The sequence below is a fragment of the Physeter macrocephalus genome, chromosome 16 (assembly GCF_002837175.3).
Source record: "Physeter macrocephalus isolate SW-GA chromosome 16, ASM283717v5, whole genome shotgun sequence".
Classification (NCBI taxonomy): domain Eukaryota; kingdom Metazoa; phylum Chordata; class Mammalia; order Artiodactyla; family Physeteridae; genus Physeter; species Physeter macrocephalus.
The window spans coordinates 58,087,604-58,102,804 of record NC_041229.1 but is presented as its reverse complement, the minus strand read 5'-3'; the positions used below and the strand labels follow the sequence as shown (position 1 = coordinate 58,102,804).

Sequence of the window (15,201 nt, the reverse complement as noted above, 5' to 3'; positions counted from 1 at the left end):
CACCCATATTTATTTGTATGGGTACTTACGTGGCTATGTGAATATTCTTAAGTCCTTTTTTTCCTCCGTCAGTGGGCCATCTCTTCCCAGGACAGCCTGCACACAGAGATTCTGATGGAGGAGGTATCAGGAAAGCAGGATGGGGGAACACATAGCCCTTAATTTCACAGAGCCCTCATGAGGGATACTGAGTGGGGACAAAGTGTCTTCAATGGAAGACATGGAGTGGGAGCATCCTTCATCCAGGTCCTAAGCTTTGCAACCGACCAGAGGCCTCCTCCACTGCTGGCGTCATCACTAACCAAGCACCAAGGAGAATGGATCTTCTGTTCCTACCTCCTCCAAGCTCAGGGGGACTTTTGAAAAGCAGTTTGTCCTCAGAGACTTCTTTCCATAGGTCTGTGAAGATGTAGCTAGAGCACCAGTAAACAGTGCCACACGACTTGGGTTCTATAGCCAGACAGTGGCAGGCACTGTATCCACCCAAAGGTAGAGTGAGGAACCACCAGAGTTATCTTTTAAAAATGTAAATCATTCAGTGTCACCTTCTTGCTTAAAACCTCTCCATTGCACTTAGAATAAAATCTAAACCCTTTGTCATATTTTGAAAACCCCTCCATGACCTGGCGTCTGCCTGTCCTCTAACTGTAGACCATCCTGCCGGGGCCTGCAAGGTTCTAGTACATTGGCTTTCTTTCTGTCCCTGGGTACACCAAGCTGCCTGGACCCTTGGCAGGGTCTTTGGCCTGGAAGTTTCTCCTGCTTGGAAAGCTCTTCCCTCAGCTTTTTTTTCCCCAGATGACACTATATTCAACTCAGATGTCACTTCCTCAGTGAGGTTTCCTTTGTGCAACCTGTCTAATGATGTCCCTTCCCGTCATTTTCTATCATATTGCCTTATTTTATTTCCGTTGTGTCACATCATTATCTGCAATGTATTTCTTCATTATTATATTATCTGCCTCTGCCATGAGCAATGAAAGCTCTATAACAGCCTGGACAGTAATTCTTTTTTTTAAAAAAAATTAATTAATTAATTAATTTTTGGGGCTGTGTTGGGTCTTTGTTGCTGCGCGGGCTTTCTCTAGTTGCAGCGAGCAGGGGCTACTTTTCATTGTGGTACCCGGGCTTCTCATTGCAGCAGCTTCTCTTGTTGCGGAGCATGAGCTCTAGGCACGCGGGCTTCAGTAGTTGTGGTTCGCGGGCTCTAGAGCGCAGGCTGAGTACTTGTGGCACAGGGGCTTAAGTGCTCTGCGGCGTGTGGGATCTTCATGGACCAGGGCTCGAACCCATGTCCCCTGAATTGGCAGGCAGATTCTTAACCACTGCACCACCAGGGAAGTCCCATGGACCCTAATTCTTGATCTCTGTTTTATTCCTAGTTGGTAGAACAGTGCCTAGCACATAGAAGGGGCTTACTGAATATTTTTTTAATAAATGAAAATAAATGGAGGATAGAATACTTATCTGGATTATCTGATTCCTGTGAGGAATGGACCCTGAACTCAAGACTCCAAATCCTCGGAATTCAACCACGCTTGCATTTTCATCATTATTATTACTGCTCTTACTTTTATTATCATCTCACAACCTACAACAATGCCACATGGCACATGGGGGTACTTACTTTCTGTAGAGGGAATGAGTGAATGAATAGATATCAACTTTACAGCTGACCTCAAACTTCATTCCTAGTCTTATTTGCTACTCCATCCCCAGTCCAGCTTCTTATATATACTAAGCTCCAGTTACTCAAAACCAATCGTTTTCACCTGACACACCATATCTTCATGTCTCTGTGTGTTGGCTTATTCTACTATTCCTTCTATTTAGAATTCCCATTCCCTGTCTTTGATGAGTTCTCATTCTTCCTTAGGACCCAATTTTGTATCCCATCCAGGTAGTTAGTCACTTCCTCTTCTTGTGCTTCACTTTGTCTACACCACTGTTAAAAACTCATCTCCTGAATTATAGTCATTTGTTGACATATCTGCCTTCTCCTCTAGATAGTGAGCTCCTTGTGGACAGGGACAATATATTTTCATCTCTGTGTTCTCAGGAACCATTGCTGGGCCTACCACTTAGCAGTTTCACAATATCTGTTGAAATCCTGCATCTGGTATTGGGCATAGGCTGCCTACAGGGGCATAGGCTGCCTACAGTGCCATATGCTAGGTTCTGAAGGAGAAGATGTACAATGTTGGGCAAAACATGGTCCCTGGCCCCAAGGATTTACAATCTAATTAGAGAGACAAGTCCTTTTTATGGTAAGGATGTTATTAAAAACCAGTGTATTCTAGAATTCAATATGAGACAGGAGAAAGCTTGGTGTGGTAGAACACGTATAGGACTGGAATAGCCAGTAGACTTAGTTTCTGGTTCCGACTTTACCATTAATTCACTATGTGGCCTTGACAAATGATTTCTTTTCTTTAGGCCTTGGTTTTCTTCCCTGTAAAGAAAGATGTTTGATCAGAAGCCTTGGATGGTTTCTAAAGCGGATTCCAGCTCTGACATTCCGAGTTTGGCTCCATGGAAACTGGGTGGAAGAGATGGCGGGGAGAGCTCAGTAGTCTTGGTTTGCCCCCTGGTGGTCGCTCAGCGACATCACAATCCTGGGAGACCTGGCTTTTCTCCCGGATGGAGATAGCAGAGCCCAGAGCCTAGTAAACAAAGAACTGTGGAACAATGACCATTCTAGAAAAGAACCAATCAGCTGGTCACTGGTGGATTGGTATAGAATCCTATCCTTCTTCAGGACGAAGGAACTTGGGAGATCAGGCTCTCTGTTCTCGGCCTCCAGCTAAATCCATCTCATATCTGTTTCCATTCAAACTGGCGGAAGTCAATCTTTAGAGGCCCTTTTGTAGCCCCCCTGACTTTTTCTTCTGCCCCCATCACAATACTCTCTCTGAGGCAATTTTTTTTTTCTATTTTCAGAATAATTGAGGAATTGTACTCCTCCATTCTCTCTTTGTTCTTATTTCACATGGAAAGAAACCGATCCTTAGAGCACCGCCTCTTGTCTCCAGCTAGTTTGGGTTCAGAAGGATTGGACAGTGATAGGAGTACATAATCCATTGTCCTTCTTGGCCAAATTCGAGTCTAAGGACAGATGAATTGGAAGTTGTAGTCCTGAACCCCAGTGTCCTCCAACTCTACCCCTCCCCCTTGGGCTTTCTGATACATATTTTACAGGAGAGCAACTGAACATCCAGAACAAAGCAGAGGCAAATTTTTCATTCTGGTCAGAATTACTATCCACCCATTTACTTATGACAAAATGAGGGTTTTTGCTCCTTCCCACTCTTTTCCTGGACTAGGGCCATGAGCCCCTCCTTCTGGGGCACTTGGTCCAGAAAAAGTGAAGGTAGCAGAAGGATTTCTTTGATGAGATGAGAAAGACAGACTAGAGTAAGACATGTCATTATACTGTAAGAGGTAATCAATAATAGCAGAGAAAAGTTTGTCTTTTACTATCATTATTTTTTAGATTCATGCTTTATATTTTTCTTCCAGTTTTATTGAGATTGAATTCATATACAACACTGTATAAGTTTCAGGTGTGCAGCATAGTGATTTGACTTACATACAACGTGAAATGATTACCACGATAAGTTCAGGGAACATCCCTTATCTCATATAGATACCAAATGTTAAAAAAAGAAATTTTTTTCTGTGGTAAGAACTCTTAGGGTTTACTCTCTTGAACAACTTTCATATGTAATATACAGCAGTGTTAATTACATTAATCAAGTAGTACATTACATCCCTAGTACTTATTTACCTTATAACTAGAAGTTTATACTTTTTGATCACCTTCATCTAATTCCGCCTCCACCTCCATGCCCCCCAGATTCATACTTTAGAAAGATTATTCATTCTGGCTGCAAGATAGAAAATAGAAGAAGGCAGGACTAGATGGAAAATGTGCTGTATATTTTCTGTTTGCCTCTCCAGATATTCTCTCCACACTGCTCCACCTGTTCTGTGTCCCAGAAGTTTGACCTATGTGGGCTCCCAATGGACCCCAAAGTTTTGCCTTTTAGGTGTCTCACTCTGAAGTGGAGTTAAGAAAGGCCATTTATTTCCTTATTCTCTATATGTTGAACCTGAAGGATTTCTTAGAGCCACCTCTATTCCCTTAAGAGAAGAACAACCAAATAAAAGAGGGAATTCTTTGCTTGGAATCTTGAGCCAGAGCCTGAGGGTAGGGAAGAGAGGAAGCAGGACCAAGGGGATGGGAGGGAGGTGCAGAGAGCGAAAGAGAGAGAGTGAAACCAGCTGTGGATTTTAGGTGCATTTATAGGTATCTAGAGGGGGGAGTTTAAAGAAATTAAAGAATTATTTTTCTCCACCAACCTGCTTGTTGGTTAAACAGATTTTTTTCTTTTCTGGCAATGCACTGCTCTTTGAACCTTGCTAAACACTAAAGACATAACTAAGGGTATAACATTCATTCATTCCACAGCATCTAAAATGTGCCAAATACTGTACCTAAAGCTGGTCCCACCAAAGCTGGCCCAGCATCCACACCTTGCCTGCCTTGTTCACTGCTGAATTCTCAGCACCTATATTATCCTACCACATAGTAGGTGCTCTCTAGATACGTGTTGAATATATGAATGTTAAGTGCACTGTACTTTCTCCAATGACATCTCAACTCCATGGAGGTGGGATGAAGTCTGCTTAGATTATTTTTATTCCTCACTGGTAATTATACGATCGAGAGGTATCCTTATAAAATACAAATCTATACCTAACACTCCGTTGGTCCAAATATTAAACTTTTCAATGGTCCCCCAACAGCCTGAATTTATTTCTCTGTAATATGGAGATAATAATGTACTCAGCTCACAGGGTTACTTTAGGTTTAAATGAGATAGACGGATTACTGCTGGGCATGTGCCTAGCACGTGGTAGTTGCTCAATAAATTCTAGTTCCTTTTCTTCTCCAATTTTCTAGCCTCATGTCCAACCCAGTGTTCTAGCCACATCAAATTCCTCTTTAGTTCCACACAGATCCTGAACTTTCATACGTTTGTGCTTCTGCTCTTGTTTCCCCTCTGCCTGGAATGCCTTTCCTGTGTCTACCTAGTGAACTCTTCCTCACCGTCCAAAACAGCTCACATGGCTCCTCCTCTGGGAAACTTTTCCTACTGCCCCCTCCCCACCAACTTTGCTCTCTGCTTCCATAGCACCTTGTACGTGTCTCAGCTTTAGAACTTGTAATTCTGTTATAATTGTCTCTTTTTTTCTGTGATAATTATTTATGTATAGTTTTGCCTCTCTGTTAGGCTGTGACCTTGAGGGGGGCAGGAACCAAGTCTTATGTGTATTTGTAGAGCATTTGGAAAGAATCTGGAGGAGGCTGGAAAGATGGCAGGTAGAAGGATGAGCTTTGCAAAAAGAACTACTTCTTCCCCTGAAACAAAAGGGAAGGAACTGAAGATGAGTGACAGTAAGAATGTAGCAAGAACCTTTAAAGCAAAAGGGAAGGGGGCAAAATCACAAGGGGAAATCTGGCTTGAGGGAGGAAGAGTACAGGAAGAAGAGGCCACCAGGAGAGAAGAGCAGGGCAAAGGAGAGGTGGGGCTGGTGGGGTCTGAAGAACTGAGCCTTCTCCTTCCTAGATGTTTGAGGCCTCAGGAGGGACTCAGTGCCTGAGCTGGCAAAAAGGGGTTTGGGGGCCCACAGGGAGGAACAGCCTGTCTCCACCTGGAACGAAGCCAAGTAGCTTTGCTTCACATTGGAGTCTTTCAGTCCAGCAGGAAGTAGCTGGAGGGAAGAGGGTAGCTTTGCAGTGATGTGGATGAGGAGAGCTAAAGTGATGGCGGTGGTATGGACCATGGAGTGCTAGTTAGGGACACACTATGAGAAGGATGGCAGGGCATTTTGGCAGTGATGCAATCGTCAGAAAGTATGGCAGGAGTGGCAGAGAAAAGACAGCTGGAGAGGAAGCACTGTAGGTGTGGCTGCACCATGACCTGTTCCAGTTGGCATCCTCAATGACTGCATTCGAGTAAGCCTGTAAGTCCTTCTTCCCTAGGTGGGCTGTGGTACAGGTGGGGGCTTCGGGAAAAAGCAACACATGCAACTTGGGCTTCTTCTACTCTAGGCTGTCAGACTAAGCTTCTCAGATGGTTTCATATTGGGTCTTCGTTGCTGCACGCAGGCTTTCTCTAGTTGTGGTGAGCAGGGGCTACCCTTCGTTGTGGTGCACAGGCTTCTCATTGCAGTGGCTTCTCTTGTTGCGGAGCATGGGCTCTAGGCGCACGGGCTTCAGTAGTTGCAGCACGTTGGCTCAGGAGTTGAGGCACGTGGGCGCTAGAGCCTGCGGGCTTCAGTAGTTGTGGCACATGGACTCATTAGTTGTGGCTCACGGGCTCTAGAGTGCAGCCTCAGTAGATGTGGCACTCGGGCTTAGCTGCTCCGTGGCATGTGGGATCTTCCTGGATCAGGGATCGAACCCCTGTCCCCTGCACTGGCAGGTGGATTCTCAACCACTGCACCACCAGGGAAGTCCCTTCAGGTGACATTTTAAAAACAACAAACCAGTGTCTCAGTCAGAGTACTTTGTTACAAACAACAGAAATTGTGAGTAATTTAAGGAAAAAAAAGACATTTACTCAAAGGATATAGAGAGTTGACAGGAAGGCTGGCAAGCTGGATTGTGGAAAATGGGTTGTAACCTAGGAAGGCCAGGCAGCAGGCACTATGGCCAAGTTCATGCCTCAGGAACAATCTGGCATGGCCACCATCACCACGGTAGGGACACTCCCCCCTCTACCCCAACCCCCAAGGGACCCACTGTGGTTGGACACGTACTGTCTCTGTTCCTGTGAGTAATTCTAAACTTGTCAATATGCCTTTGTGTCATCCCCTGAAGATTCAAAGTTCAGAGAGGAGTGGCCACGTGGCCGAGCCTAGGTCATATTTCATGTTCTGGCTGCCCCGGGGCAGGGAGAAGGCTATCTCCCTGATTCAGCTTCCCTAGTCTCAGCAAAACTACACAGAATGGGTCATTCTCCCAAACAGGAGGAAGTTTTGGATGCTGATGGTAACTAACTAAAGCAAAATGTCTACCATGCCCTCATCTTTCAGACTTCTTTTCCTTCCCAGTTACTCTCTTTTGTTGGTTGTGATTTGCGATCATAATCTCAGGCTTCCCAGGCCTGACACTTTAAAACCATCCTCATCGCCCTCATTTTCCCACATAGTGAATAACTCTCCAAATTTCTTAGATTTGACTTGCCTTCTGTCACAGACACTGCTTTAGTAAGATTACTTTGGCAACAGCATAGAGGAGAGAAGAGACTGGAAATTGGGAGTCAGACTTCTAGAATGTTAGAGCTAGAAAGGACCTTTGAATTTATGCATTATAGTGGTCTTATCTAGGAGTATTCATTAGAATTCCTATGGCATTATAAAAATTTACATGCTGGCATCCCATCCTCAGTTTTTGGGTTCAGTAGATCTGAAAAGGGACGTTGGCATATGTGTATATATGTGTGTGTTCATGTGTGCGCATGTGTGTGTCTTTCTGAAGTGTATCCCAGGTTGAGAACTGCTGAATTCCAGTACACTTGTTTTAAAGATGAGGTGACTAAGGTCCAGAGGGAATTTATCTGTTTGAAATAATGCAAATTAATGAAATGGAGAAAGCGGTCATGACCAATCCTAGATCTCCTGGCTTTTGGTCTAGTATTACTCAGAATTCTTGCTTTTTCCCTCTGCAAAAAGAAATTTCCTGTCTTTATTTGTATTCGAGAAAGCATGCTACACTGCTATGGTTCAGCTTCTCCAATAGAAAGTAGACTTCAGATTGAGAGCCCCCAACTGTCAAGAGTGAACAGCCCATACCAAGGGCCCCGTCTCTAAGAGTAATTGGCTTGATCTCTGGACCACAGGCCTTCCTTTCAGAATCTGGGCAAAGCATCCTCAAGAACCTCAAGTGGGAAGTGAAATGAAGAGGACCTTTGGAAGGACAGCCTGGATGAAGTCATACTTCTGAGTTTGTCAGGATTCTGACTGTCTGGGCCTCTGTGCACACAAGCCCTTGTTTCGATTACTCATTGACCCTTCTTCAATTCTTCACTGTCCTTTAGCCATCTGGTTCTCATTTTGGGAATCCACTTCTTTCTTTGCTCTGCTGACTTCCACCAATCACTCTGCCTTGGACTGGTTTACTATCAGCTCAGGTACCGTTTCCAGCCAATCTCATGGAAACCCAGGGCCTCTGATGCGTTCCATTACATTATGTTACTTTTTTTTAAAAATTTGCTCTCCTTACAAAACTTGTGCTTTCTTATAAAGATTCCCAAGAGGAAATGCCATTTGCTGAATGCCTTCCTGCTCCAAATCTACTTTAGTGCAAAAAAAAGCAAAGGGTGGGAGAATTGCTGTAGCAGAACCTTCTGTCTGTCAGAGGGAAGCCATTGTTTCTCTTGTATCCTCTGCATCCAGAAAGGGGACTGGCACCAAAGTCTGAGCACCTCACTCAGTGACTAAAACAAGCAGGAATGGTGTGGTCAGAGCTGTCCTTTAGGAAGTAACTCTAAGAACTTTGGAGGATGGATTGGAGGAAGAGAGTCTGTGGGCAGGGAGACAATTTATAGAAGCTTCTGCAATAATCTAGGTGAGAGATGATGAGGCCTGAACTGGTCAGTGGGAAAGGGATGAAGAGGAGAGGATAGGAAATGGTAGGAAAATGGTCATTTCGGTGGGAGAATTGACAGAACTAAGAAACTGACAGATGTGGGAGATGAGGGAGAAGTAAAGATTACCAGGTTTGGAGCTTGAGGAACTGGGAGAATAGTACCTTTACTGGAATGAGGGAAATAAGAAGAGCTGTTTTGAAAGGAGGTGGAAGACAGTGACTTTAGTTTGGTACATGAGGGATACAGACATCCAAGATGATGCTTCCATCAGGCAGTTGACTCTGCAGGGCTGGACTCAGGATGTCTGGACTGCAGATATCAATCCGAGAGTTTCAGCTGGAAGAAAATGTGAGGTGGGGTATGGGCTGGGAGGGCAATACACGGAAAGGAGTAGAGGACTGAGGCCTGAGCCTAGAGGAATACCCACATTTAAGTCTGAAATGAGGGGGAGAGCTCAAGAAAGGAGAGGGGGAAAAAAAAACCAAGGAAAGTGTGGCTTTGCCAGCCAAGGGAGGGAAGTTTCAGGAAGGAATCTGGAGAGAGAGTATACTGAGATGTGGACTGACAAGAAGCTGCTATTTTTGGCAGTTAGTTGCTGGTCAGGGTAGGACTGGTCTCAGTCACAACAGCTATGAAGCAGAGGCAGGGTTCTGAGTAATTCACATACTCCCCAATCACATTAGCCTCAGTTATCAGGGTATTGCAGGATAAATAAGTGTAGCTATTTCACAAAGTTTAATATCGCTCAGTTTCCAAATAAATCCCCTCAGTCCTCAACTTAATTTGGCCCAGTAAGAGGAAATCGCAAAGACTAGAAAGCGAGGCCGAAGACTAGATATATACAGGATAACTAATAAATATTAATGAGGTTTCACCTCACGCCAACCATGCCCCGAGAGACCCTCTTCTGGAGCCCCGCCCCTCATGAATATGTATATAGCGGTGCCCGCCGCGCACTGCCCCGCCCTCTACTCTTCTCCCTCGCAACGGACTCTCCCTACAAACGGGAAACAAGATGGCGGCGGCAGGTCCGAGTACTCGGGCCTCTTCCGCGGCGGCAGCGGCAGCTCTGAATCGACGGGGTCGGCGGGGCCGCTGTGACGAGATGGCGGCAGCCAAGACTGGCACCCCGGGCCCGGCCTCTGGCCCCGCGCTGCTGGTGTTGCCGCCGCCGTTGCTGCAGCCGCCGCCACCGCCGCGGCCGGAGGAGTCGGACTGCGCTGGGTGCCTGGAGACCCCGGGGGAAGCGGCGGCCCTGCCGTGCGGCCACTCGCTATGCCGAGGCTGCGCCCAACGCGCCGCCGACGCGGCGGGCCCGGGTTGCCCGCGCTGCCGCGCCCGCGGCCCGGGCTGGGCCCGCCGTCGGGCCCGCGGCAACTGGCAGCCCGACGCGGAGGTGCTGGGCGAGCGCGCCCGCCGCGGCCCACCCGAGCGCTGCCGCCCGCGTCGTGACGGGGGCGCGTCCGCCGCGGGGCCCAGGCCCGAGCAGGAGACGCGCGCCGCGCCCGCGGAGCCAGGTGGAGCTTCCTCTCCTCCCCTTGGGGTCCCGGGCGAGGCCGCCGCGCCCCGGCCTGGCCTGGTTAGGGGGTGGAGGGTCCCAGGCCCTGGTCCTGCTCGAGCGGGTGTCGAGAGTTCTCGTGGGGTTGGAACCGGGCTCTGCCCAGGTGCAGTATGTGTTTCTGAATTTTGAACTTCTGGATGAAGTACGGGCACGATGGATTTGGAGTCAGAAGTTTGGAGGGAGCCATAGCATTTCTTGGAATAAGTTAGGGCCAGGTTGGAATTGGTGAGTGGAGGAGGGTACCGAACTTTGTAGGGGCAGTGGAGGATCCGAGAAGTGCTTGATTTAGTGTTTGGTGAAGAGCTTGGGGTTGAATTGCTTGTAAAGATGTGATCCCTGGGCCTGAATGGGTCAGTGAGAAGCGTGGCATATATGGGGTTTGAGGGGCAGATTAGATTGATTTTGAGGATGCGAAGGGAGCTTTTCAGACTTAAGCGTCTGAGCTCATATGTGCAGTTTTCACAAAATCTTGAAAAACGCAAGAGCCTGGCACGTGGAGAAGACGTAATAAATGATGGCTATTTATATTTATAATAACTAATAATAAGCTCCAGCAGTGCTCTGCAAAAAAAGATGGATGGGGTTTAAAAGTTTTGGAAGCGGAGATTGGTTGGCGGGGGCTGCTTCTATCTCGATGGCAGTGTAGGTTTCCTACTATTTTCCTGGCAATTAGGAGTCCGTTGAAGGACTGTTGTCTTCAACTTCTTTGCCTCCCCCCCTGCCCCCCCCCCCCCCCGGCAGCCTGCCACTCTTTGGTGCTGAGCTTGACATAGAAAGTGCCCTGTTGAAAACACAAAGCAAAACTGTTATAACTTGGGACTCTTTGAGACACACCCAGTCAACACAACAGCTAGAGTTCTTTGATAAAAGCTTACCTAAGAAGAGATTTTTCAAGAAACATAATTAGGAAAGGACAGATATTTGCACCTTTTGTGTTGGGAATTCTGCCATGTGCTATTTTCAGTAGGGAAAAGGAGACATTGCTTGTGTATGAAAGTGCAGTCACTAGAAACTACACGTTCCAGAATGCAGTCTGTTTTGATTCAAGCAGTCAGACACCTGCCACTGTCCTAGGATACCTTATTTTTACTTCTGTCTTACTTTCTGTGTTCCTTATTATTCCTTTTAAGCTTCATAGCATCCTTATGAGATAGGTACTTTTATTTCCATTTTATAGATGGAACTGAGGCCAAGAGAGGTTAAGTAAGTTGCCCAAGGATGAAAACCCAGTTCCACCTGATTCCTGCTCAGAAAAGGGATGAAGGCCTCCCCAAACATCATCTATGCTATTTAATTTGCTTCTAATTCTGAGATTATGGTAAAAAAAATTAAGACAGTATTTCTTTGGTCTCCATACTTGTACTATTGATTATATGGTCACATAGGATAGAAATTTCTATTTCCGAAGCCTGTACTCCCTTGTGGAATATCAGGTCTGAGATTTGAACCATGAGAGGGTGTATGACTTGATGATTTGTGCAGACTTTTTCCTTGAAGAAATTTGTGTATCAGTGATTAAGAAAAACAATATAAAATGAGATTTCAAATTAGGCTCTGTTGAGTCACTGAATATCCACCAATTACTTTATATGTTTATATGAGGACCGTCATGAAAAATATTTTTCCTTAAATGTTCTTATTGTTGGATCATTGAGTGTATATAATTACATGCTTGTTAAGTCAAAACATTATAGAAGAGTATTGCTGAACAGGGTTTGGGAATAATCTTCTAGCTTTAGCAAGTTGTCTAGACCTCTTGAGTTTATATGCAATATTTTTTAATTTAAAACTTTAATAGGGGCTTCCCTGGTGGCGCAGCGGTTGCGCGTCCGCCTGCCGATGCAGGGAAACCGGGTTCGCGCCCCGGTATGGGAGGATCCCACATGCCGCGGAGCGGCTGGGCCCGTGAGCCATGGCCGCTGAGCCTGCGCGTCCGGAGCCTGTCCTCCGCAACGGGAGAGGCCATAGCAGAGGGAGGCCCGCATACCACAAAAAAAAACAAAAAAAAACAAAAAACTTTAATAGGCAATTCACATAATTCAAACAAAAATATAAGAAAGTATACAATGAAAAGGTTCCTCCTACTCCTTTCTTCATTTCCCATTTTCACCAAAGATTCATGTTAATTCTTCCACAGTTTTGTTACGCTTATACATGGAAATTCAAATATATTTATTTTATTTTTTGATCTTTTTACATAAAAGGTTATATATTATATGCACTGGTGCTTTTTTTCATATAACAATACATGATGGATATCTTTTCATATCAGTACATAGAAGGTTTCTTCATTGTACTTATAGTTACAAGGAATTTCATTGAATGGATGTAACATAATTTACTTAATCATCTATTGGTGGATATTTAGGTTGTTTCCAGTCTTTTGCCATTATGAATTATTGTTTATAAAATTGTTTTACAATGTATATGTACATTTTTATGAATAGTTCACCTGTAGCTTTCACCAGATTCTCCAAGGGTTGCAAAAAAAAAAGGTTAAGAACTTTTGTTTTAACCCAGTTCCCTTATTCTACAGAAGAGAGAACTGAGGCCCAGAACAGAGAAGAGAGTGACCAGGTCATTGTGGGTTAGTAGCAGATAACAAGGGCTGAAAGGCTAACCCTTAAATAAGGGCTAAAACATAACCTAATTCACAGTTAAATGTTCATGATGGTTTGTAATAGAGTAAAAATACCAGTTTCATAATAATTACATCACACTTTTATGAGTGGGAAACAGCAACAAAATTAGCAATTTTAGGTAAATATAGAAGTATATTGCTTAGCAGTATTCTTTTGGCATAATTAGGTCAATTGATAAAAGAAGGGGCAGACCTGCTTTATAAAACTGGAAATAAAATTTTGTAGTAAATTCACTGGTATTTAAGTGAAATTCTTACTTTTTTTTTTTTTTTTTTTAAATTTCTTGAAGTCCCATGGCTCTTTTGGAATTGAATCGAATTGAATTTTGGAATTTTTTCTGAAAAAAGTGCAAGAGCTTGTGTGTGTTGAAAATTTTGGTTGTGCTGGTGATATTTTTGTTTTTTGTCAGCTTCTTGGCAAGATTTAAAGTTCAGAACCTTAATAACGTCTGTATTAAGTGTTTTATTTTATTCTTACATACACTGTCAATTTGCTTCTGGATACAGTATCAGTTAATTTGTGCAGCAGTGTGTGTTGAAGGCTAAGTCAGTGATCATTTCAAGATGAACCTAGACTTCAACTGTATGTTCTTTGAGGATCTGCAGCTCATTGTATGTATTGACATATTAAGTATTTGGACCATATTGAGCAATATTCAGCAAGTATGTAATGAGTGCCTACTCTGTGCCAGACACTGTTCTAGATCCTTGGGTGACATCAGTGAATGAAATAGTCAAAGATCCTCCCTCCCTCTTAGAGCTTATATTCTAAATTTAGAAACAGTCCTGGTCCATTGATTTTTAAAAAAGAAGATTTACCATACAGACATACATAGGTAGATTTGCAAATATAAGAACATTTAAGCCTCATTGATAATCATTTTTTAAAATTAATTAATTAATTAACTAACTTATTTTTGGGCGTTGGGTCTTCGTTGCTGCGCGCGGGTTTTCTCTAGTTGCAGCGAGCAGGGGCTGCTCTTCATTGCGGTGCGTGGGCTTCTCACTGCCGTGGCTTCTATTGTTGTTGAGCACGGGCTCTAGGCATGCTGGCTTCAGTAGTTATGGCACAGGGGCTTAGGTGCTCCACATGTGGGATCTCCTCGGACCAGGGCTTGAACCTGTGTCCCCCTACACTGGCAGGCGGATTCTTAACCACTGTGCCACCAGGGAAGTCCCAAGCCTCATTGATAATAATTAATTTTAAGAATTCATTTGGTCTTTTGATTTGAAATCAAGGATGATCATTCTAAATTATGCTGCCTTTGAACTTGAAACCAAGACCTTTTTAGGACAGTTCTTTTTCCTTTTACCATGGGTAATAATTGAAGAGAAAAGCTAGACAAAGGCTGATGAATCTTTCAAATTGGTAGTTTAATTTTTTTTCTATTTGTAGTGTTAAAAGTGCATTTCAAAAATTGAATAATTCAAAAAAAATTGAATAGTGCCCCATTTATTCCTTCCCTTTATCCCACCCCAACCTCCCTGTTCACTTAGGGTTGACATTTATCCATTAAAAAAATTTCTTCTTTCTGTGAAAAACAAGTAGTTCTGGTTTATTACTCAGTTGGCAGACAATGTTTGCTATGTGTGCAAACCTAAATTGCATGTAGGACTAATGAATAATGAAATCATGTGATTGTAGTGTAAAAGGACAGGAATTTCCCTTGTCTGAAGGAATTTGTCTTAAAATGTATAAAATGACTCAACTTTTTATCCTAGTAACACATATTCCAGAATTTGAGTGTCCTTATGTGTTTTACTAATGTGGAAATATTTGCCTTGTGTTTTTTAAAACTCAGGATGAGATTACCTCATAAACTAAGCCTTAGTTACCGTTGACAGAATAGCTCCATTCTGTAGAATTCGGGATTGAGCAGCAGGAATTTAGGTGGTATTTGTTTTTCATTCATGTTTCTACTCCCTGTCTAACTTCCATTTAATCTTAGAAGACTTGACTGCCTTGAATTCATTCGAATCTGAGTTTGCTTTAGTGTAGGTTGTAGGATATATTTGTCAAATGTCATTCCACTATTTCAGTGAGCATTTAGGGCACACACTTGTGTAAGAGAATACAATAAAAAAAGATGAGTAAGACATGGTTCCTGTCCTTTAAGATTCCACAGTCTTGTTGGGGAAACACACCTTATCAAATAATAATACAAAGTGGTAAGTGAGGTAAATGCATAATGCCAAGAAGAATAGAACAGTGGGATAACTGACAGTCTTTTTTTTTTTTTTTTCTTTTGCGGTACGCGGGCCTCTCACTGTTGTGGCCTCTCCCGTTGCGGGGCACAGGCTCCGGACGCGCAGGCTCAGCGGCCATGGCTCACGGGCCC

The 15,201-nt window shown here is 44.0% G+C and overlaps 1 protein-coding gene across 2 annotated transcripts in view; it reads left to right on the top strand.

Annotated features, from left to right (window-relative positions):
• The first annotated feature begins 9,675 nt into the window (after positions 1-9,675).
• Positions 9,676-15,201, top strand: part of RNF169 (ring finger protein 169) — a 141,602-nt gene continuing 136,076 nt past the window's right edge. For both annotated transcript variants that reach the window (XM_028501627.1, XM_024131608.1), the window contains exon 1: positions 9,676-10,177. In XM_028501627.1, the coding sequence (XP_028357428.1) occupies positions 9,676-10,177 (502 nt within the window). The remainder of the gene's footprint in view (positions 10,178-15,201) is intronic.